Raw genomic sequence first — 25,596 nt, forward strand, 5'->3', positions numbered from 1 at the left:
GTGTGTGCCTTGTGATATCCATATTCTCTCATTTAAATACTCCCACTCCATCATTAGAACAATTATTTTAACCTGATCACTGTCTCTATTTATTAAACAAGCAGTCTGTGGAGCTGCACAAATAGGTGTCTTCGCATGTGGGTCACTGACATCTTCTTGGAGTGATGCAAATTAGTGTCTCTCTTAAAAAAAAGTGACCTTGTATATACTGAAGTCATTAGCAGATTTGATTTCTTAGGAAGTCATTTGTACACTGTGCTAAGCCTAATATTTTCTTTAGGATTTTGGGGGTATTCAGAGACCTCTGAATGTCCTTCATTGTCTTCCTAACAAAGGTGATTTCAGAGGATGGAAATTCTGAATCTCATTCCCCAGGAAAAGAGGGAACACTTGTAGCGTTTCAAAGATATGAGAAAACAGTTACTTAGGATTTATTTTTATAGATTGCTTATACACTGAGCCCAGACTCAAATCCAGGCTCTGTCAAAAGGAATCAGTTAAGGCTTTGGCTTCATGTTAATATATTCCAGCATTTCAGACTTCATGCAGGAGCAGAAAAATAGCCTTTTATTCTGACTGTCAATTGTTTATCCCTCTCCTCTGTATTTTACTTAAACTTTCATGTTGTGTATTCGTTGTTTTGGGTAATACCGAGCAATAAAGCCACGGGAGCTTTTTTTCTTTATTCTCAAACACTTTTACTCCATCTACCTTGAAAAATACTCCTATTACAGGGTTACCAGACAAAAAAAACTACTTAGCTAAATTGTTGGCTAAGCTGTAGCTGCAGCAGTGCTCTGTAGCACAGTCACTGCGTGGAGGAGAACCATTTTGTAGTCACACAGTAGGGAGAAGAGCTGGGGGGAGGTGTGTCAGGAGGATACATGCTAATGGCAGTGGCAGTAAAATGGTTACCTTCTGTGAAACTTTAATTGATTAATCACACTTGAAAGCCAGTGGTTACAAAAGAGGAACTTTGAAGAGTGCTGCCTTGATGCTGCAGAGCAAGGCTTTTCCAGCGTTCAGAGCCCAGTTACAGCTTAAAGAAAATCCCAGTCCTCAATTATTCGCTGTGTGGGGTCCAAAGGGTTAGTTAAAATCTATTATTACACTCTTTTGACACCCAGACACCTTTTCCCTTGCGGAGAAGTTGGGTAGGGAAAGGGCTTGGAGTATTTTGAGGTGTAAAGTGCTACATACTTGGTAAAGTGTTCAAAACATAGACCTCCCATGTCACCAGCCTCAGAATGCTTTATATTCAATAAGCTTGTTTTGCAAATGAAATTGTCAAGTACTACCTCCAACAACACTGATCTGGCCATCCTGAGCCTCAAGAATCTTCTCATATGGATGGCTCCAATTCCAAGTTTCACACATTGCTCATGCTTTTTTGATAATTGTCTGTTGCATTAGCTGTTTGGGGGTTTTCTGTTATCACAGAAACAGGGGTTTTTCTCATAAAAAATAGAAAAGACTTCCACCCCTATGAAGTCAATAGAGGTAACTCAGAGGAGGAGGACCTGAGGTCTTTAAAATAAAACCTGAGTCTCTCAAAGAAATAAGTATGATAAGAAATGATGCAGCTTGAATTTGAGGAGTCTGTAGAAATACTTGGCTTTTAGGCATTTTGCCATTAATTTTCTGAACCTCATTTGAGAGTTTAGGCTGTTTATCATGGTACTGGCAAAACCCTCCTTCGTATTTTTGCTCAGGAGAAGATAGCAGCCTTGGTCTTTTAGCAGCATTGGGGTTATTTTCTGCCATGCAAACACTGCTATCTCAAAAATCCCCTTGGCACTGTTTCTGATCTATGGAAAACAAGTCTCCCAGAAAGAAAAGTTAATTTGGTCTGATAAGCATCATATAAACACTTCTAATTCTGACTTATAGGAGAAGTCCTGGTCTGCCTAGAGTGGAGGAAGAATTCTGTCTTGCTGTTCCTGAGTGTGCTGAGGAACAAACCAAGAGACTTGTTCAGCCTCTGTGTGCTGAATAGTCAGTGATTAGGAATAAAGCTGATGACCTGGGAAACTGAAGAGGAGCAAATTTTTTTAAGAAGTTACACTGTCTCCACATAAGAATCAAGTTATAACAAAATTTGTAAATGTACCTATTTAAAGGCTTTGAAAGATGCTTCATTTTTCCAGGCATAACACAATTCCTGTTTCAGGGCAGGAGAAAGGGAGAAACATCCAATAACTGTAGGAATGGGAGCCCTACAAAGTAATTGGTTTGCTTTCTAAGGCAAGATTACCAGCTATTGAAGTATTTCCTCCCTTGAAGCAGGTCTACTTCTTCTTTGATAAAGTCATCTTCAAGGGATAAGTATATTATGACTTTAATGGAACAGGACAATAAGAGTTGGCTTGAAATATGGTTTTTGAGAGAGGATGTGGTTTAGCATACTTTAACTAGAAATCCTAAAATTCCAGTTATATTTCCCTGGAGGGCTTAGGGGAAAGAGAATACTGTTGTGTGTACCAAGTAAGACAAAGACAAAGGGAAAATGAAAAGCTTCAGCTTTCCAGGAAAGTAGGTGAACTGCAGTTGAACATTTGTGTTATTGTCTGCAAGTGCCATTTACATGTCATTCTTCAAGTACAAGTAAAAGAACTAAATGGAAAATGTTTTCGTTTTTCTTTGTTTTTACAAACCAGTTTTTAACTTCCTAGTAACTTTACTGAAATCATTAAATTTCAGTAAATTATTAGGAATTTTACTCTTTATTAAATTTCCTTCTCATTAAAATATACCAACATATTTATTCCTTAAGAGTGTCTGACACTGTTAAAAAAAAAAAAGAAATTCCCATTTCTGGGTGTACTGAGCTTCTTTGGTGTTGCAGGTTACTCTTTCAGTTATGCTTCTCATGGAAGCTGGGAATTGATAAAATAATCTGGCTGCTCACACTTCTGAGGAAGATTTATTAAAAAGTCTTCCTTTTTTGTTCCCTACAAGCCATACTTTTTCTTTCTCTCCCAGAGTTTACCATGAATCTAACTGCACAGCTATAGGAGAGTCCTAATAACATGGAATTTCCATTCTTCCATTTTCTTTACAGAAAGTATGTATTGTGTATTTGATTTTTACAGATAATATATTCTGAAACATAATCTGTTTTCCCTCAGTTTTGTATATACTGCTAATGGAACACTAAACAGTGATTCTTTAAAAATGCCAAAAAGTGATCAGCACAGGGTATATTTGGTTTTTCAGTAGTGGAGAAAAAGTGCTGCTTTCCCATACTGCTGCCTCAGAGTTCATTTCACAAGGCATCTGCTTTGGAAGGAAAAATACTTAATGAATACATGTAAAATCTGGTACAAAACTTTGTAGCTTCTGCAGACCTAGACACAGACTGTAGTGTGCTATAAGAGATGGAGCTTCTTAAGTGCTCTCCATTCCTCTTTCCTTTCTCCTCTTCTCTTGCCAGCCTTTGCAGGAGGACAGGGCTTTTGCCATCCCACATGCTGTCAGTTTTTGGTGACAAATAATTCAGCAGAGGGTGCTATGCTGGTGGTTTCCCCTGGGAAATGGGCTCTGTCACCTTTGGGACCCACTCCAGCTTGCTACCCTCAGGCACTCGTTTAGCTCCTGCTGTCAGAAAAGTCTCTGATTAAAGGAATACTGAATGGTTAGACTTGGGAAGGAGAGCTATGAACAGTGAAAGTATCCTTTATTTATGTAAGGATATGTCACTAGCTTGGTTAGAGATGTAATATCGTCTTAAATGGCTCCCTTCAGTACTCCTTAATATGTTGCCTGAAGCCTCACATACCCTTTTAAGTGTGGCATATTCTAGAAGTGTCTGCTTACAGAGGATGGTTTGCTTAGGCAAGGAATCTTGGGAAGCTCAGCCAGGGTTCCCAGCAAGTCTCCTGTGGCAGGACAGTCCCTTTTCAGCGCCTGCAGGTGTACAAGGCACTGCTGCTCGTGGTACTGCTGACCTTTTCTTCAGAGTGCTCATCTGCGGTTTTGATTCAGCTGGAAAATTAGCTCCATGTTTTGGTGTTCCACAAACAGGAAATTATCCTGGTTGTTTTCAAGGAGAGCTTTCTGCAACTTCTTCCCCAATAATGCAGGGTAAGTCAGCTGATGGTAGGAATTTTGGAGGTTGTACAAGATAAAGGGGCAGATTAAAGAAAAATTGTTTGATTTCAGAAGTTCCTCCTTTGATTACATTGTGTGAATGTAGAATATGAATATTTCATTGGCAAAGCTAAAATAGTTTCCATAATTTGTTAACAACAAATAATCTAATTCCATTAGTTGAGGGCATTTTCATATCCCAAGTTTGTTATAATGAAAGTTTTCCCTATATGTAGAGTCTCTTTCTCTCAATTAGAACTGGGAAGACAAAGGGTTATGAAATAGAAAAAGCATATTGCATTAAACAGAATTGTCAGGTCACAACTGTGATTATGAAAAGTGCTGCAAAAACAATTAGTAATAAACACCATGTCCTGAGAGGTTTATAACCTGAACAAAAAGATAACAACTAGAGCAGCAATTGTGCTTGGTTTTGCAAATGTGGACCTGAAGCACAGAGAAAGGTGATGCTGTACCTGATGGGGCTCAGGAGGTGCAAGGCAGGAGACCAAATTCTTCGGAGCCCTTGTCCACTGCATTCTCTTGTATAGTTGTGTTTATTGTGCTTTACACAATTGTGCTTTACACAATGTGCAAAGTTAATTTGAACAAATTTAATGTGTGATGAAAGCTGAACATTTTAAAGTACTTCGAGGCTGAAAACAGACATAAACGTGACTTACTTTTTTTACGTATTTCCATAGTCTTTTATGATAAAATTGCTATTGCCTTTTTTAATCTGTGAAGCTTTGAGTATTCCCTTCCTGAACCAGAGTTCCTGCCTCATTTTGATCCCTTTGCAGCTTTCTGAACTGTCTTAAATAGTTGTGTAACCTTTCCTGCTGCTTTGTTCAGTCATCTGAAGGATTGGAAGCTATTTGCTTCTGACCTCAGGGAATTTGGCACATGAAGTGTAATTTAGGTTTATAGTGAAGTATTCCTAACATTAAAGGAAGTGATTTAGTGCTAATTCTTGTTGATTATCAAATTAACAGGATTAAAATATGTCCTAGACATACAGAAGATTTAACGGTTGTTCATTTTGTTGGTTGATGTTTGCCTCAATCTGAAAGTCCCTTTTCGGTCTCAGTTGTATTTATCCGTTATGCGAATTTATCATGTGATGTGAGAAAAACTGCTCTGAGGAAATCAGGATGATGCAGGGAAACGTCTTCATTATCTAGATTTCCCCTTCAGCCTCCGTGTTCAGCTGTGCAATTTTCCTACTTTTCTGGTCTGTTTATTTGAACTGTGTATGTCAATTTGGAAGGCAGGGCTTATGTTCTTTGATCCATATTTCCATTTTTTGGTAGAACGAGCTAATTGACTTAATTCTGGAACAGTTTATGTAGAAACATTTAGTTCTTCGAGTAAAGAGAAAATGCACTGAAAGTCTTGAGAGTCAAATAGCCCTGACCCCAGTCCAGGACCCCAGTGTTACCTGCAGTGCCCATCCTTCTAACTATAGAAAATGAGAACAGGCTGCATCAGCCTATTCCCACTGTTCCCACTCAGGAACCATCTCAGCACTGGGAAGCAATATATATCTGAAAGGTGTTGTTGATGGCAATAGTTCTTAGTCATTTGAGTCAGAACTGGGAAGTCACTGTGCTGTGGATATAGCAACATAAAGGATCTCTAGCATAAATGCCTTGCAATTAGATTTTGGTTACAATTTCTAGTGAATTAGGTGTTGTCTTTTTTTCATCAGAAAAGACCGTTGTGTTGAATTGGGAAGAGTCAGTTTTGACAGATTGTTTTCAGATCTTTTAAAAAGGAAAAATTTAGAATTTTCAGAGTGATCAAAACTCATTACTTTAACTTTTGAGGTTTTGTTCATGATGGTGGCTAAAGCATTTTCAATTTGAAGAGTTAATTAACTTAATTTCAAAAGAAAACAAAAAACCTTAAACATTAAACATAAATAACCTTTTTCCTGCCACATTTTTTTCAGATTCCATTTACAACTTCTGTGTATATTTAACTTCTTCTGTTCCAGTTTAATGCATAAAAATTTTCAAACCATCGATTTCTTTCAGGATAAGAAAATATCCACTTTTCCCCCACAAGCTTAACCTCTAATGTAAGATGACAATCAGCAGGAAAACTTAAGAAATAGGCCTGGAATAAAAGCGGAGACCACTGGCTGTTGCTTTCTGCCACAGAAAGGCTATGGACAGGGAGGGGACTTTGTTTTTTCTATATATATATTAGGTTATATGTTCATCATATCCTACCTGGTTTCCTCTAGGCTTTGTTGCTGAAGGTTTTCAAGAGTGGTAGCATTCCAAAACAGCCACTGAAAGAAATCATATTGCAAAACAGTAATGAAAAGAAACGAAAAGGTTGGACTTCCAAGCTGGCGTGACTGCAAAGTCCCATGGTATGAAAACAGAATGCTCCAGACAGGAGGAAGGACCGGTGAGGTAGGCAGAGGAAGATGAGCTGGAGACGATGGAAGTGCTCCAGTGCCCAAGCCCAGCGGACAGAAGATGCTGGCACATGGGCAAGGAGAAGGAGAGCAGTTACCATAGCTCAGCTTTGTGGGAATGGCTATAAAGGAAAGAAGAAAGTTCAAGATGTGGGGTTTGTCCAAGTGTTAGGGTAAAAGTCAATCTCTTCAGCTGAGTTATATTGAAAAAGAAAGGGCACACTGGGAAGAGCTCCTTTGAATTGGACATGGAGAGGTAGTTGGAAATGACAAGAGGAAAGCTCATGCCAAACATTGCAAATTGGAAAAGCTTCCTGGATTGGAAATAAATTCAGCTGAGGAATAAACTCTGAAGGGAAGTGGAAGAAGTCCCATCATTTGAAATACTGTAACAGGAGCAGACAAAGCACTCAAAAGTGCACTGCAGGGAGCAACCTTTTTTTGGCAGAGAGCAAGACTTGGATGACCTCATAGCTTCTTTCCATCTTTATTAGAATCACATATTCCAAAGTCTTTCTCAGAGCCATAGCACAGCCGGCTTTGAAGGATTGCCCAGTTTGGGCATAGTAGCATTGGTTGGTACCACCCCGCACCTGCCAGCCCCTGCAGATTCCCAAAGCAATATTTAATAGCTCTGCTGACAAACTCTCTGATTAATGTGAAGTACTAGCAAGCTGTGCAGTATATTTTGGAGAGTTTTCACCACTGAATGGATCAGATCTAAAAAGAAGCATAAACAAAATTTGCAGTTTCGTATAAGGTAGTTGGGCAGTAACAAGACATTGTTACTCTGTTTCGAGAGCCCTATTGCTGCACAGTGATTACAGCGCTGTCCAGTTTTTGTTCTGAAGTCAGGTTTCATTCCTTCTTTTCTATAGTAAGTGTTTGATTTAAAGATGAAATCTGTTCAATATGTTATTTGTAACAAGAAAAGAAGTTTGGCACATAGTGGTGGTGTGGCTGTATTCCCTATTAAAACCTGGTAGCCAGACTTTGAAACACAGACAGCTTTCTCAACTATACAGCTCCAGAGAGGGATTTTTTTAAGAAAAAATTCTTAGGAACCAGTGGGAAAAAAATGATGAAAAATATACTCTCCTGTACTATTCTATGTAAATATTACAGATTCATTATCTATCATCATTGCTTATGACTTTGCAACAGTGAAACAATTCTTAATCATCTTTTCTCTCTTACATCCAGTGAGACATTTTGGTGGGTGAGAAACCCCATGTCTGCCCTAGATTGGGTCTCATTTATGTTTTCCCTCTCAGCTTGGCTGCAAACCACCAGAAGGTGCAAAAGTAGCTTTCACGCCCAAGGGCAGCATGATTTCTCCCATCCACTTGATTTTCAGGCTCTTTGCCCAGTCTGGCTCTACTACCACGTTCTCCTCTGCCCTTCCCAGCAAGACTTGAAGGCAGCAGAAAGCAGTGGCAAGGCTTTGTACTCACTTTGTAAGAGGCTGTTTTCACTCTCAACAAAAAATGGCTGGAGCACTGCAGAGAAACAGAACTTGCCCTCTCTGGACCTCTGCTGCCTGGGAGCACGTTATGATTATTGGTGAATTTGGAGAGGGTTTGCTAACATTGTCCTAAGGAGACTGTAAGGAGCTGTAACTCAGAGCTGTTGTTATTAAGGGTCTCACAGACCCTGTGTTCTGCATTTTTAATTTGCCTGCAAGACTGGCCTTGATAGTGATGCTGTTCACTTAGAAGGGAAGCAGAGAAGTTCTCAAGTGTGTCTGCTGTCTGTGTTTGTCAGTGGAAAAGTGGAAATCTCTTGGGGAAGAGTGGGAACAATTGAATTATTTTATGCTGAGGCACAGTAAAACTAATTTTAAAAGTTATTGCCTAATACCCATAATTTATTCACAGTATCTAATCCCAGTAGATTTAATAAGACTATTACAGACTTAAAATTAAGTATGCAGATACAAGCTGGCAGCATCAGAATGTCATGTCTAACTTATATTTTTTTGAAATCTCTTTGTGGCAAAATATCTTTTATTATTTTGGATTTTTTAGAGGTTTAATGGCATGTTCCCAAGTGGATTGTGAGCTTAGCAGAAACTTTTTAGAAAGGAATCCAATGGTTTGAGTGCTAACAGGGCCCTTGCAGAAAACCTCCAGGAAATGCCGTTTCTATGTTTAGTGCACTGCCATGAGAACTCTGTAGGGATGTGAGGTGGTGAGCAAAGAGTGGGAGAGGTTTAACAGAGTTGGAAGCTGAGAAATTGCACCTTCTGGATCATGTGCTAAAAAATCAGACAAGGCTAAATGAAATAGGTGGGGAAAGGAACTAGAAGAATACGATGGTGATAATAAGAACAAAATGAGAAGCACAGATGCTGAAAGCAAAGAGGAGGTTGCCAGATTTATGACTGTTGATTCATTTCCAGTACTACTCAACTCCATTGACTATTGAATGTATCACTTTATTATACGTGATTTTTGCTAGGCCTGGAGTTTAGCAACACTTCACAGAGGCATGTCTTAATGACGGGAAGGGAACAAAGGCCAGCAGTATCTCTGGGCAGCTGGACAGTTCTGACATACAGTTTTTCTGCCCCAGAGGTTTTTTTACTGCTGTTATCCAAATAGAATCGTCTTTAAATGTATCTTAAATTATATAAAATATTTCCTGACCTTTGTTACACAATCCTTCTTAACTTTGCTTATATCTGAGGTTTATTAAATTGTCTTTTTTTAAGATTAACTTTATTTGACAAATGTTCATAAATAATAGGTAAGGTAACTGTCTGTTAAAGGAGGTACCAAGTGGATAATATGATGACTAGTTCTTCCAAGAATAGCTACCTGTCTGCAAATATCTGTTGCAAGATTGGAGATGTCAGTTGTTTGGAAAAACTCAGTTCAAGGCATTTTCCGTTTCTACACTAATATGGATGTTACAGAACAAAGAAATGTATACAAAGGCAGAAATATATAGGCATTAGTAACTACTGGCTTTTGAAATATTTGATTTCAATATACAGAGAGTTATTTTTACAACCTTTGCCGAATACTTCTAAATACCTATGATTTGGCTGCCATTCGAACAGCAACACAAGCAAGATTGATGTACATGTTCCCTTTATAGAGTACCATTAATTTAGCCTTGCACACACACCTTCTAGTGAAGCTCCTGTGGGCTGGGTTTCTGCTGCTCTCTATTTGTGACCCTGGATGAACAGAGGGATGTTGTAGCTTCACTGCTTTTGCCGAGAATCCAGCGTGGACTCTACTGCTCTTCAGCTGGTGGGAGGCTCAGCAGCAAATGTAGAAAACACAGGCACTTGTGCACACCTGTAACACAACAGAGGTTTCAGAGAGTAAAACAAGGACAGTGTAAAACAAGGACAATGTAACATTAAAGGTGACATGCACAAGTGGCAATTAGTGCTTCAGGCTCTGTCTGGGAGTTTTGTGGCTGTTGAACATCGGAAGGTGGATCCTATTACACACCTTGCAGGTCAGGCTGCAGCTGCCTCATTGTGCCTGCTCCAGGAAGTGCCCCTTGTAGGGCACTTTACATCCTTTTCATCTCAAAATGACTTGGAAAAGCCATCTGAAATTGCTGGGTATTTGGGTTGTATCTTTCTGTTAGTGTGAGGAGTTGTTCACACAGATGTGCAATGTCTCAGGGCTTAGCCCTGCCCCATCCATCAAGGTTGAGAGACTTCCTAGAACTGCAGATAAAACACTATTCACTATTCCTGCCTTGACCTCAACAGTCCCATCTTTTATAGAAGACTCTTGGAGCAAAGAAATAGTGAGGAGGAAAAAATATTTTAAAAAATCATCTTTTTCTGTCTCCTTTATGTTGAGGGTCTGAACTTGACAAAGCTTTGTTCTTCTCCAAAGGGACTTCAAGCTGAGGTCTCTCTGGGTCTCATCCCTCCTTTCCCAAACTGAGCACTGGCTATAAAAAGACCTCAAAACAGTCCAAAAAAGATCTGTCGTGACTGCTTCTAACAGACTGCAGTTTTATGATCAGCTTAACTGGATCCAGGTCTCCACCCATCTGCTCCTAGCTATGTCTTCTTGTCTTCTATGTTTCATCTTTACCTTTTACAGGGTTGGTTTTTAGGCATCTTGTATTGTTTTTTTTTTATTTCTAATATCAGGAACTGAGGGGAGGAAAGAGGTAAGAACAGCTCTTTTGACACAAGTCCAGATTTGACTTGGTTAAGTGAATTAAGAATAATTTTCAGGAGTGGGAAGTTTAAGGTTTTCATGGTTATTAGAACTTCTGAGTTACTCACTTAGGATACAGGAATGTATAGATGTTACCAAATTTTCTTTGCCGTCTACTGACTGAGATCATCAGCTATTTTAGGACCTGAAAGTCTCTTCCATTCTAATGTGCTGAGTACTTTTCTAGGGTTAAATGAGATGTTTCACACCATCATACCACTGAAGGAGAGATGCTATTCCTGTTGCTTCAGTAGGAAAATAATTTCTCTAAGAAAGGAAGAGAGAGGACCAGAAAGCTACACACACAGAAAGGGTCTGACCTCAGCAGTAATAACATTTTTCATTAAATTATTTTTCTTAAGATTAAAATGTTTATCAACTGCTGTCCATTGAAAATAATGAAAAGATTGCAAATGCAGATTTGAAGCTGAGGCCATATTATGAGTTATTTTGATATGATTTTGATTTTAACTGTTAGATACTTGTGGAATGTGGTTGCTCACTCAGCTCACATGCTTTTGTGTTTGTGCCCTGGCTTTTATGATGTTCCTGTGGGAAATCAGTATTTTAGATCCCTCTTGTCATGAATAAATTTTTGCATGGAATTCCATTTACAAAAGTCTATCAAAACCAAATAAAAGGCACCAACTACATTTGAAGAATTTATTATTTAAGAAAACGTTCACACACATCTTTTTTTCATTATTTTCCTAGCCATAGTCTTGACTAATGTAAAATATTGAGTCTGATTATGTTCTACAGGATATAAGCTTTATCTCTTCCAGAAGTAACATTAAAATCTGCAACCATTAACTATTCCTTTTAGAAATAAATGTTAATGAAAAGCAAATAAACACAACCATGTATTATGCATATTATTTTACATGTATTTTACAGAGTTCGTTTAGTCGAAAGAGGATCTCCACATAGTTTGCCTCTCATGGAGTCAGGAAAAGTAAGTACTGAAAGAGGATTTACGTGTACCTTTTATGGTAAATGTTTTCAGTAAATATCCATTTCTGTTCATTTTTACATGAAAGTAGTTCTAGGGAAGGTGTTATCAGCTGTGCAGATTAATGTCCTTCCTTTACTGTTGAGGTTACAGTACAATGGTGGTAACTATTGCATTACTGCTCTCTCAGAACCTGTACCTTCCTCTTTTGTGCAAAAATCATTTTCTTCTTTTATGCAAAAAGAAGGTTTTCCCTCCCCTGCATCTCACTCTTGAAACAACCAGCAGATGTGACACTAGCACAGGCAGTTCTGTCGAGGTAGACCCACCTCCACTAAGAACTGGTCTGAGATGACCAACGCTGAACTCATGGGCTACTGATCACCTGCAGAGGGACCGTCCCTGCTGGTGGCATCACTGTGCAGACAGGGTGAGGACACAGGGCCAGCTCACAGAGATAGGGGTGCTGCTCTCAGCTCTGCCCCTGGCTGCAGTGTCTGGCCATGTGCTGGTGACCAAGGTCTACAGCTGAGTGTTCTCTGCCTTTGCGAGGAAGAAAAGGTGCCATCGGTGCTGCACTGAGTCCCTGAGGCACTCTGCTCATCGATGGCTCTTGATGCTGTGGATGCTCATCTAAAGCTTTCTATCCATAGCTCTGCAAACATTCATAGTCAAAGGATGCTTCCTTTTCTATTTTAGGGTTTTAACATTTATCTATAGTGGTCAAACATCACTTACATGGGGTCATTAGCAGGTCATCGTTCTTCTGGAGAGATTGCGTGATGCCTCTGGCTTCTTGTTTCACACCAAAGTTTCATGTGGGTTGCACTGGGGAGCTTGTCTGTCCTAGTATGTACTCTCAGAGAGACTGGGACCATTTGGTAGGATTTTTATATTGAACATTTGATGGAGAACTTTCACAAAGAGAAGTTTTGTTGTTTTTCCCAGGTACCTCAGAATTTAATATATCTATGGACTATTTTATTTTTTTGTGTGTTATAAGTCTACTTTAACTTTTTAAGGATTTCTTCTAGTTCTTAATGAAGGTTCTTTGGGGACAAAGAGTCAGAATGCAATTGCATAAGCCAGTATCTACTTTCTTACTACCTCATGTTTTCTTTCAATAGATCCTCCCAGGAGTACGTATCATTATTGCTAATCCAGAAACAAAGGGACCCTTAGGTGATTCTCATCTTGGTGAGGTGAGTCATAAGAACTTGAACTTTGTATACTCTGAACTAAATTGCAGAGATAAGGCTATTGCCATGCATGCTAATGATTTCCTATAATACATCGTATCAAATGCCCTGTTAAGAAAATGGTGAGTTCTACTGATCTTTACAGTATATAAAGTGTGGAGCATAATATTTGTGTCATTATTAAAATTGCTAGTAACATACTTGCTAAATGCTAGTAATAGCTCAAGTTAAAAAAAAAATGAAAAAAAATCTGGTTTTGCTAACTGTATTTTATACTTGGTGCTTCACTAATTCTGATGGAAACTTACATGAAAAGTAAGTTTATTGATTAGTCTAATTTCAGCTAGATGGTTTTCTAGGGCTGTTCTCTATAATCATTGTGCTTCACTGCACTGAAGTACTCTCATTAACTGAGTTGAGCAAGGCTATATGTTTTTCAAATTTATTTTTCTAGAGTGGGGAAAAAATGTTGTTTTCAAGCAGTTGAAAATCTAGTTAACAAAATGAAGAATGTGTTTGGTCATAATTAAAACTACAGTCTAATTTGCATGTTTCTGTAAGATTTCATTAATTTGAAATCATAAAAATTTCCATGATGCCTTGAGTTGGATGAAATGAATCTTTCCTTGTAGGTCCCTGGCTTTCACCCTCTAAAATAATCTGTCTGTCTGGTGTTCATGGAGGATGCTCTGCTGGAGTAAATACACTGAACCAGGGGGGGGACTATAGAAGGAGCAATGTGGTCTATAGGCATTTATAGTATTTTCTAGCTATAACTAAAAGTATTTGCATCAAGAATTTTCAATAATGCTACATTCTCAAAAGCTACTTTAATTAATACCAGTATAATTGCTTTTAACTTAGATATGGGTTCACAGCACTCACAACGCCAGTGGGTATTTTACCATCTATGGAGATGAATCTTTGCAATCAGATCATTTTAATTCAAGACTCAGCTTTGGAGACACACAGACTATTTGGGCTCGAACTGGCTATCTGGGGTTCCTGAGAAGAACAGAACTCACAGATGCAAATGGAGGTAAGAGTTTTCCCATCATCCAGGTTTGTGCAAATAATCTGGATTAGAAATCAGAATCAGAAAATAATCAGAATATAAATATAATCAGAAAATACAATCAGAAAATAAAACAGAGGGAAAGATTTCCCTGCTGAAGCAGTTGCTTTTCCTTTGCTCCCCCTCAGGTGCTATAAATCCCTTCCACCAATGACATTTTGGCACTGTTAATGTGTCCAGTGCTTCAGCTTGAAAAATATGAAATGCAGCTGAAACTGCCATCTTTTACTCTGGCAGTTGTGTCCGCAGGAATGCATTTGTGCAGGTAGAAAAAGCCTGCTGGGAGTCTGAGCCCTGTCCCTCCTGTGACCATCACCTCCTCTAATAATTCCTCAGTCATAAACCCATTCACAGAAGCTGTCCATTTCTCAGATTTCCTGTCTTTAAACCTGGGGGGTGGTTACTGAAATGTAACACAAGCAGTAGCCTGCAGGAGAGCCTGTGAGGTGTGTGGGTTTCTGTCAGGAAGGTGCAGGATTTTCTTACTTGTTTTAATGAGATTCCTTGTCTTGTGTACTCATGTAAGCGAACCAGGCACACCAAGTCTGTGCTTGGGAAGATGTTACTTTCCCATAATTTTGGGGGAGCACAAGCCACGAGCAGAGGTGGCTGAGCTGGCCAGTCAGGGCTGTTGGCCAAGTAGGGTTTCTAGCCATACTGTCAGGATCAAATCTGTCCTTTCTCTTTGAAAAAACCAGAGAGAAACAAGAAACCTATTGTCTATTTAGAGCACCTTAAAAAAAGAATGAGTCTGTTCTGCATCCACCTGGGAGAAAACCAAGAATTTATGCCAGTGTCTTTGAATAAAAATTTCCACCTTTGTCTTCTTCCAATGGGAATAGTGTTTCTGCCTTCCTTCCTTTCTTCTGTTTTTTGCTCTGCATTGCACCTCAGTAATGGAAAATGCTCATTAGTTCTGAAATCACATTGGGGTTTCAGAAATTCAAGGATAACTTATGTTATACTTGTTTTACTTATTTCTTAATGTGAACATTTTTACTAGTTAAATGTCCTGGAGAATAGAATCATCAACTTTTTTTTTTCCTTACAACCAGAACGCCATGATGCACTTTATGTTGTGGGTGCATTAGATGAAGCCATGGAATTACGAGGGATGAGGTACCATCCGATCGATATTGAAACCTCTGTAATTAGAGCACACAAGAGCATCACAGAATGGTAAGGATTATATAGCACCAGGGCCCTTACAAAAAGCTGAAATATCTATAACATCTGGGGTTTTTCCTTGGATATTGCAATTGATCTGGGAAATGGCTTGTCGGGACGGTCACAGGATTTATAACCCAGCTGCAAATGTGTCCTTAGGATGGAAAATTTTCACAAACAGGTTTAATCAGAAAGGATTGTTTTCTGCTAAGTTCATTCAGTATGTTTCTTTTTTTTTTTTTTTTTTTTCCTGTGGTTTTAAATACAAGTGAAGGATTAAACTTTTAGTTGGAGTGACACAAACAGATCTCAGGTACATCAGTAGCTGCTTCTTGGAGTTTAAGATATACATTCCAAGAAGGAAAAGCAAACCAATAAGAATTCAAACCTTAGAAGTGTTGTTACTAAAAGGAGTAAGCAAGCGAACATTTCAAACAAATGAACACACTAATAAACTTTATTAGTTTAACACACTGTTATTTTTGAATTGGTTATTAATAAATGCAGCGGTGATCAAATCAAGGTCACAATGGAAATTGAAACAGTAAATCAATGAGTTAATAATGATGTTGTCTTAATCAATGTATCATCCTCAGATGTACACAGAAGGTAATCATTTTTCGAGGCCAACATGAGAACAAATTGCTTTTCATTATTCCTGCATCAGGAGACTGTGTCAGGTAGTTGTTTTGTTTTGACACAACCTCAGCTCAGTTATTCACCTTTCAACCAAAATGAACCTGTCGCAACAGCCACGGCAATTTAGTGAATATAAGACGTGACTGTCCATTTTTCTTTTCAACCCTGGCTGCAGAGGTGTGGCCTGGAGCAGGAAGCTTAATAATGAATGAAGCACAGCAACTGGGCTGTTTTCTTTGGTAAAACACTTTGCTTTTTTCTCAAAGGTCTGTTAAAATTAATGCAGTTAGTTGCTTGGCTGACTGTAACTGAGATTTTGCCTTATTGCCTCCTCCCTAGAGCATCATCAGTGGTGGTACAGCCGTGTGCCAGCCACCCATTACACAGGGAGCTGGATTCCGTGCCCTTATATCACTCAGAGTGAACACTTTAAGAATGTCATTAAATTGCCCTTGAAAATGCGTCAGATCAGTGTCAGCAGTGGATGGAAAGTTTTCAGATGAAGTTGTTTAAGGGCTGCCTTATTATAACATGGCCACAGATTCATAAATTGATGTGTTCAGTGGTACTTATTTGTCAGAGTTTTGCGTCCCCTCAAATTATGAGCCCATGGGCAGTGAATAAAGTAGCCATATCACTCTGCAGAAATTTCATTATGGGTTTCAGTACCCAAAAATGCTTAAATTATATTCCTGTTTTCACGACTGGTGAGAGCACTTTCATGATCCTTTATGTTCCACTATCACAGAAATCCTGAGTGGGATAGTGGCAAGTAAAAAAAGGCTGGGGGTAAGCTGGAACAACCAGAGAAAAGGCCTCTGAATTTTTGCAGGAATGTAGAAGTACATGCAGATAATTCTCAGTGCCTTAACTCTTCCCAGTAGCTGAGTGGTAATGTAAAAGGCACATAAGTGAGAATTCGGAAAGAGCTCTGTACTATTGCTACCCTTTGCCCAAAGATCAATATTTAAAGTTTTCAGGGTTATTTTTTCCTCACAAAGAGAGATTGCTGAAGAGTTAGATGCGTTTCTGATGTGGTCTCTGCTGAAAAGGGACACACAATAGTTCAGAGCAACAACATCTGGTCTGCTCACAGTTCCCAGCCTCTTCCAAACCAGTACTCTGCCTAACAGCTCTCTCAAGCCAACATCATGGAATTTTCGTTCACAGTCCTTTTCCTGACTGTTCTTGACTTTTCTCATATAACTTCTCTTTTAGCTTCTCTTAGAGACCTTTCTCTTGTCTTTGTGAAACCTCCCTTGACAAAATAACAGCCAGCTAAATCTTTCTTGTTATATATAATTTGTATATACCTTTCTGTGGACTGGGGCACTGAGTCTCTCTTCTTGTTGAAGGTCGTTGTTGTTTTGGTTACAATGACCCATTAAGGATTAAACTGTGTGAATTCCTATTGCAAACAGAGGGTACTGGGTGTGTCCAGCTGATAGATTGTAAAAACAACCTCCAAGAAACACGTGCTCATTTTGTAACATTTGACACTGTTGAGGAAAGTGGTGACTTGTTGACTGACATGTCATCCTGCTGGGCAACTTCTGTCATTGAGGATCAGATCTCAAAGGTCATTTAAAATTATTCTTCTCTCTTAAGAAATTTTAGCACAAAATCAACAGTCTCTGACTCTGGGCCTCCTATGTCTCAATATGTAACAAGCAGAAGAGTGACAGGGTTCATTTTTATTGTGATTTACACCTACACCAGGCATTTTTGAAGGTGTTTTTAGTTCCACAAAATATCTTGAAAAATAATGGGTGTTTTTAATTAAAGCACATTGCTCACTCAATTAAATGGCAAAGCCTCAAAAGACAAATAAAACAGAACTTCCTGGAATTTGCTAAGAAGTGGTTTTCTCTCTCTGCTTAATGACAAATAGGTAAAGCTACACAAGGTATTTGGAGAAGGAAACAATTAGGACCTTCTTTCTCTGAAGGTGTTTTGACAACTTCCTTGTTTTTCCTGAAGCATTTGATGATATGGAAGCAGCAGGAGGGGTCATTCCCAGTTCAGTTCATTGTTTTGCATATTTTAGGTATCACTCCCTAGTTTCTTGAGGAAGGGTAGCCTTCCTGGGTCCCTAGTTTTTTGGTTTGATTTTCCTTTATTCATCAGGGCTAGAAAGTTAATGTATTCATAAGTGATGCTTGCTGGCCAACATATCTTCATCTTAATCAGTGAGAACATAAAAAGCAATCTTTGCTTTTACTTATGGTAGTCACCAGTGACTTAGAAACATGACATACGAAATGAGTTTTAAATTAAATTGAAATTCTCTTGAGAGCATCAGTGGCACTGGGACTTAATAGAAGCTTCATGAAGGTTTTGGGAATCAGTCTACTGAATTCAGAAAAACTAACTTCTTCTAAGCCATGTTTTAGGGACCTGCTCCTGAATCTTGCTATTAATTGTTTTCCCAAGTAACAAGCTAGCATTAGTTCTAAGTCATGGTTCCAAACACCATCTTATATTTTAATAGAACCTCCCCAGGGTTTTTTATTAAAATACATGTAGTACTAAATTAGATGTTTGTACAGTAATCCATAAAAACTCCAGGACCTCTCTGGAGATGGTCACCTCTGCAGACTGATACTTTGCTTTGTTAACATTCAGCATCAATCAAAACTTACTAGAATGTCTGTGAAAACATAATTACAAATGAAAATTTATTTCACAGCAGTAATAACTCAAAGGAGCCCTGTTCAGCCTTGCTTTGGCTGCTCATTAGTTTTCCAGGTCAATAACCACATAAGAATTCAATCAAATACTACTTTGGCAGGATCTGAAATTTTTTTTTTTTTTTTTTTTAAGAGTAAGTCATTTTCTCCTAAAATCCATTCTGTCAAACACCAACATAGAGCACATTTTCATAGCTAACTTTTGGGCAAAGTAAGATATGTTTCCACAGTACAGCGATATTCAGAATTGTCTTAGTAGACTAAAACAATGCACTTCTGTCTCAATCAAGCATTGACCTCAGGGCAAGTAGCTCTTTTTGAAGATGGCTTATATACATAATATATTCTAAGTGTCAGATGCTTATGCTCAAGACAGTTCTGGGAAGTTATCCCCTGATTTTATAAGGTAAAGAAGAGTAAAGTACAGGGCTTGATGTATGACTTCCATGTGTAGAGTATTATTATTTATTCTGTGGAATAAGTTAGAGAAAGAAATAACCATTGTCTGTGTCTGAAACACCTGCGAGGAAGAATAAGATTGCTCTTTGTGGCTGATCTGTGCTGACCTCCTGTGAGATGTCAGAGGCTTTGGAGACATTGGAGATGTGGGGAGGAAGATGGAGGGGAGCATTTACCAGACTTTGATACCCTTCCAGCCTCTGTGTTTGGAAGGATAAATGCATTATCCTTAGCCAGAAAATGTGACAGGTAGCAGAACCCAAAATTTACCTGCTTCAACTCAAGGGCTTCACCAAAATTTTGGAGTCTTAACAAAGTTCTTTTAGCAAAGAGGAGATCCTGGTGATAGTGGTGTTCCCCTGAGCATCTCAACTGTTAATCAGGAATGTAAAAACTCCTGTCCCCTTAAACCCAACAGAAATAAAACAACCAAAATAAAGCAGATGGAGACACAGCTTATTTCTGTGGAAACCAATTGGTCCAGAAGAATTGCAGCTTTTTTGTGCTGAGCTCTGACCTGCCTGGACAGCAGCCAGCCCAGTCCAGAAGGCACGTAGCCGTGTTTGCTGAGGACAGAGCAAGGAGGATGCTCCTGCCCTGGCCACCCAGGACCCATGTGCTGTCTGCATTATGCCATGTGCCTTCCCAGGGCTGCACACCCCTTCACCAGGCAGGGTCTATCCCACAGAACTTTCAGCTCAGACTATTCTCCTGCTGTTCTTTTTGGTCCTTCTCTTTTAATCTCCTTGGTTTTTCTGGGCTGCTGTTCAAAAAACCCCAGATAAGACACCTCCACACACACATCACTCTGTGAACAAAGCAGAGCTGGCGCAGTTCTCTGGCTTCAGAGGGATTATCTTTCTATCTCCTTACATGGCCAGCAAGTTTCTGTAAAGTTTAGACCAAAACTTAATATTGCATCAATATGAAAGTGAGAACTCAAGGGGCTGTTCTCTCTTGCTGCTTACACTTTGTACTGAGCCCACAGGAGGAGCTCGAGGAATTCAAACAAAAGGTAACCAAGGTGCAAGAAAAAGGATAAAAATGAAATGGGTAAAAAAGCCTCCACCACTAATATTATTTTTTCTTTCGTTCCAGTGCGGTGTTTACCTGGACAAATTTATTGGTTGTTGTAGTTGAGCTGGATGGATCAGAGCAAGAAGCTTTGGACCTGGTTCCTTTGGTCACCAACGTGGTCCTGGAGGAACACTATCTGATTGTAGGGGTGGTGGTGGTTGTGGACATTGGTGTAATTCCTATCAACTCCCGTGGAGAGAAACAACGTATGCACCTACGAGATGGATTTTTGGCAGACCAGCTAGATCCCATCTATGTGGCCTACAACATGTAGTCTTGTACCTTAAAGCTTCCATGGACTTTACTATAGATGTATAAAATTTTTTTGTGTCCACTAAAAAAGTGTGCAGATAAGATGCTGACACTCATCAGAATGGAACTGTTTCTATTACGACTTTTCAAAGCAGTCACGATTGGCAGGAAATAAAATGTGAAATGTTTTCTTTTACCACTAAATTTTAGAAAAGAAGGACTATGGGGTAAGGCCCTTCAGTGTGTTGGAAAGCCCATTTTAAACTTTTTTTTTTTTTTTTTTGCTTATTGGACAATACTGCTTTTTGAGTAAATGTGGCTTTGTATTTTACATTAAGTAAGCTGAAGTAGATTTTTTTTTTATTCTGCCCTCCAAATGGATTCTTTTAAAACAATTTGCATACTAATACAAATAATTGTTTCCTTCATTTGTTTTACTATATCATAAAAAGCTGATGAATACAGATCTGTTACTAACTGAAGCCATTTTAGATCCCACATCTTAGGAAACTATGTAGTGGTACGAGGAGAATACCCAAAGTAGCACCTTTCAATTAGAAATCTTGCAGCTTTCTGTCAGAGATGCTGAAAGCCCAAAGGCCAAAGAGCCTTTGCTGTTAGCATTAGAATGGAAGAAATTTATAAATAAGGTGTATTTCGGCAATGAGCTTGCAAATATCTTTGTACTAAACTAAAAAGATAAAATAAGTTAACTACTTCTTCTGTAATTATGTACAAAACGTTTAATTTATTTTGATCTCTTTAGAAGTATAAAAGAGAAAAAACATTCAAGAATATTAAACTCTTGAAATGTTTGCTAATATAAAAACAAAGTGTTGTATTATCTTGAGTGGATAGTATCACATCAAATATATATATATGAAATATAAATTCACTAATGACAAAAGATTTTAAAGTTTAAAATGCAGTACTTGTCACTTGCATGGTGTCTCCCACTGTAGATAATCAAATGTTACTCACAAATTTTTTGGAAAAAAAAAAAAAAGCAATCCTGGATTGCTAAGTATCCCTGTCAAAAAGAATCCTCTAGATACCAGCAAGTGGAATTATTGCTGCCTTTAAGGCAGTGAATGAATTTAAGACTAAAAATGCACTACAATAATTTTCTTTTCTTTGCCATGGAGGCAACAATAAATATTCGTGCTGGCATGTGCATACACTTGTTAGACTTAGAAAAGGCAGGTTGAGGAATAGCACTGTTGTCTAGCTGCAGAACTTTGTTGCACAATTTTTTTCATTGTTTTAGTTGGTGTTTTTATTGCTATAAGGAAAAGTTTTGGGGGTTATTTGCACAGAGTTATCAATTTGCCTCTCAGCTAGGACACGTAGCTCGGTGGCCAACGCATCCAGTTTACATTTACAGGAAACGATTGTTTCGATGGTCTTTAATTTATTCCTTAACAGAGAGGAGCGTACAGTCACTTCAACCGATCTGGCACGAATCGTGCATCTGCTAACTAGTCCCTAAACACATTAAAACATCAGAGGAACCGATCTGCCTGTTTAAAGAACGGAGGAGTCCCGTGGTCTCCAGCCCGAGGCCGTCACGGGAGAAGAGTCGGAAAACATGCATCACAGCTGCCTTCATTTTACTACCTTTGGATAAAAGAGAGGTTTGATTCCCCAGTTCTGTTGTCTTCCCTGTGCCCCGTGCCCCGTTTTTTAAAACCTTCCCCTTCCTTCATGTGGTTGTAACTGAATTGACCTGTTTGTGATCAAGAGTGGGATTTACCAGCTGCAGTCCAAGAATGCTTTTCTTATTGTCCCAAATGACGTTCATGTGCTGGCTCTCATTACCGGATATGCATGACTAAGATTGTTGCAGGGCAAATGTAATCATGTTTATATCACGTTTAAGGGAGTCTCAATGCTGAGTGTTAAAAATCTTTTTAAGAGGTAGGGACATTTTAGTCTGCATGTACAGTACAGAGCATCTCGCCACGTCAGACGCGTTTTCTTTCAGACCATCCTTTCCGCCCTCACTGTCCTGTGAATAGCCCTATTCATGCTCTGCAGACCAATCCCATACTTTGTCAAATTCATTTTCTGCTCCCTAAAAAGAATAAAATCTGTTCTTAATGGCAAGTTGTTGTAAGGTTTCAGACGAGATGTTGATTGATTACAAACATAATTGCAGTGTGTGAACTAACTTGTGAAGTCCTGCTATTGCTGATCTCAGTACTGCAAAACAAATCTCGCTGTCGTTCAAAGCATCACTTTAACCTTCACGAAGTCAACTTTGCATTTGTAGAGAATAAAAGAACTGCAATGCAGTTGTGAAACGCAGTTAATAACAGCTCTCTTCTGCAACCTGTCATCTGTGGTTGTTAAATCCTGAGTTAAGAGAAATGATAAACTGAGTTTCTGGTTTTGTTGTGCAAGCAAAAGGAAGGAAACATTTAAGCACCATCAGACTGAGCAATAAAGAAGGATTGTTCTGTATTAGAAACTGTACTGTAGATAAACCATTCATGAGAATGTATAAAATGTTTGTCTTGTGACCTTGTGCTTTTGGAGTCAGACAAAACCATGTAATCAACTCGATGCACATGCACAAAAAGAGAGGGTACACAATGAACATTTAAACACAAAACTAATCAAACAGGAGCAGATTCCTCATGGTGCTTGTTTATTATATATATTTAATCCTGCTTGACACTTTACCCAAGGGAAGACTGTCCCTTTTATCAGTTGAATGTTAGCAGCGTTATTTCATAGAGTGTGGTGACTGGTTAGAGAAATTCATGTAACTCAGCCAATCACAGATTCAAACAAAAATTTTTATGTGCAAAGGACAGCAACCTTCTTGTATGTTAAACCACCAGTACGCTTTGTACATCTGTGATAACGCCTGTTTTATATTCAAATGAACAAATAAAAGCTTTTATTTTTGTTGCTCTGAAAATATCAGTTTCTTAATTAGTCATCTAAAATGGAGCTTCCGAGAGCTGCGGATGCTCGGTGGAGGAACATGGAGAGCTATACTGTAATTTTATTTTGTTTACCTCTCTTGTTGCATAATTTATTAGTACAAATCATTATACTTTTAACAATGTTTAAATACTGGTGTGGGCATTTATTGCTGAAAGACTTTCATATGGCAACAAATGTTTTTTGTGAAATGTTTTTTTAATTCTTTTTAATATATTCAAATATACTGTTCACATTTTTGCTGAAAGTGTAAAGATTATTGTAAGCTTGGTAACATTTTGTGAGAAGCAATAACAAGCATTAGTACTGTAAAACTCCTCAAATTTGTCACTTATCACTTTTGTTGCAAGGTCTTTCTACTGACGTGCTGCTAATCAGGTGCCTAAGTTACTGATCCAGGTGGTACAGCTCTGCTAGAGCTTTCTGCCAGTGGAAATATATGGGTTACTGCTTGGTCACTCACACATGTGGGGCTAGAACCTCCCTACTGATTCAGAAGCCTTGGGCCACCTGATGATACCTCTTAGAAACGTGATCTGCCTGTTTCCCTTGGCCTTTTCCAAAAATACCTTGGTTTCAGAGCTGGCTCCCGGCTGCTGAGTAGCAGCGTCCCCAGAGAAGAGGTTTGGCCCCAGCTCTGATTTTTGAAATGTTGTTTCAAAGGGTGCAGTTCTGAGTCCTCGTGTACTTGGAGGTCTGTCTGAGAATTTCAGGGTGTAAAATCCCATTTCTGGTGGCTCAGATTTCAGGTTGCTCATCACAAGATGCAGGTACAGGTTTGCAGAGCCACAATTTTCCTGAGCAGAAAGTGCAACCCAAACACTGTGGGAGAGAGCAAGTTAGGGATGTCAGAATGAAGAGGATGGCAGAACAGCAAGTAGGTCCTGATTCAATTTTACTAATCATTTCATTACAAAAAAATAAAATAAAATTTCAAGTCCACATTTTAAAAATACTTTTGGCAAATAGTGGCTGTAACTGAAAAGCTGGTGAGGAATCTCAACGAAAAAAATTGAAGGGTTAGAAGAATCATGCACAATAAGAACAGTATAATTTATTCATTAAAAGGTAAGAACTGGAAAAAAAAAAGGCGCAAGCTTGATAAAAGACCATACAGCTTTCCTTTTCTGTTTTTCAACACAAAAATTTGCTTTATGCACCATTACTGTGAAGGCAGGGAGGGAGGGTCATGCACAGGGATCAGCAACAAATTCTCACTGGTCACCTTATGAGTAAAGACACAACAGAGCTGATTTTGGGGGAGCTTTGGACTTTCCAACACATCTCTCAGTCAACCCACTCGGCCACAGAACCCTCTCCGTACCCTTGGAGATGCAAATCCCAGCTGTGGCTCCTGTGTGGGCATGCAGGGGGTTTGGGAGTCAGGGATGGGCACTGGTGTGGGCCACAACTGGATGGGCAGTGTGGGGACAGGTAAAGCCTGAAAAAATCATCCCAAAGGGGAGGGACCTCACTGTACCCAGGCTAAGAGCCAGTCCTGATTTTTAATTTCTTACTTCTTTGTTTTATTAGAGGAACTTTTTCCTTTAAAACTGAGATTTGAGGAGAAAAAAAAGTAACTATATTCTGCATTCTGAAAGTAAAAATCATTTTGGTTGGGGGCAAAATGTGAACGTTTAACCTGAGTTATTTATTGATATCTGGATTGCTTAATTTGGCAGTCCACCTTCCCAAAAGCTCTCATTCAACTTACCATGATTTAGGGTTCTCCTTTTCATACTTTTTCTGTTCTCTTTTGAGGGGTATCACCTTAAAACTGGTCCAAAAGCCCTCTCAAGCCTTGCCTCATTTGTGCTGCACCTCACCGAGGTCAGCATCTTTGAAACAGCAGCTCCACTTTCTTATGCAGCAGACCAGCAGCAGCCCATCTCTGCAACTTCTGGCACATATCCTGACTCTGGGCATTTCAGATCAACCGCAGGTTCACTAAGCAGGTCGTGCTGCATCATACCAGTCAAAAGTCAGTACCAGGAGTGCTCTTCTTTCTCATCTGCATAAACAAGATTTCCCCAAAACCAAGACGCTGTTATATTCTCTATGATCCACAAGGGGAAAAAAACAAAACAAAACAAACCACCAAAGTCTTTTCCCCAGGGATCCCACAACACATCTAAATAATGATTTTTAAAAATCATTACAAAATATTCTACAGTGATGGCCAGTTAATGGGCAGATGCCAAAGGCACAAAGCTGATCTTGTTTTAATTTCATGCTGTGGTAGATTGATGCTCAGTCACATGGAGGGGAACGAAGGAGGTGGAAGCTCTACAACAGGGAATGGCTTCCAAGTGGGACTGGCAGCATGTGGAAAAGGTTCAGAGGTGTCGGAAGAGACATTGAAAAAAGAGCTGTAATGAGCCACCAGGCTAAAGACACCACTGGAGGAAGCAATAA

At 39.0% G+C, this 25,596-nt stretch overlaps 1 protein-coding gene across 5 annotated transcripts in view; it reads left to right on the forward strand.

Moving 5' to 3' along the window:
• Positions 1 to 23,498, forward strand: part of DIP2C (disco interacting protein 2 homolog C) — a 314,466-nt gene extending 290,968 nt beyond the window's left edge. For all 5 annotated transcript variants that reach the window (XM_050319574.1, XM_050317041.1, XM_050316246.1 and 2 more), the window contains 5 exons: positions 11,617 to 11,674; positions 12,799 to 12,873; positions 13,735 to 13,909; positions 15,001 to 15,124; positions 19,999 to 23,498. In XM_050319574.1, coding sequence (XP_050175531.1) covers positions 11,617 to 11,674; positions 12,799 to 12,873; positions 13,735 to 13,909; positions 15,001 to 15,124; positions 19,999 to 20,251 — 685 coding nt within the window. In that variant the 3' untranslated portion in view covers positions 20,252 to 23,498. The remainder of the gene's footprint in view (positions 1 to 11,616; positions 11,675 to 12,798; positions 12,874 to 13,734; positions 13,910 to 15,000; positions 15,125 to 19,998) is intronic.
• Positions 23,499 to 25,596: the final 2,098 nt, after the last annotated feature.

Source organism: Myiozetetes cayanensis, unplaced genomic scaffold (assembly GCF_022539395.1).
Source record: "Myiozetetes cayanensis isolate MyiCay16 unplaced genomic scaffold, myiCay2020 scf1, whole genome shotgun sequence".
NCBI lineage: Eukaryota > Metazoa > Chordata > Aves > Passeriformes > Tyrannidae > Myiozetetes > Myiozetetes cayanensis.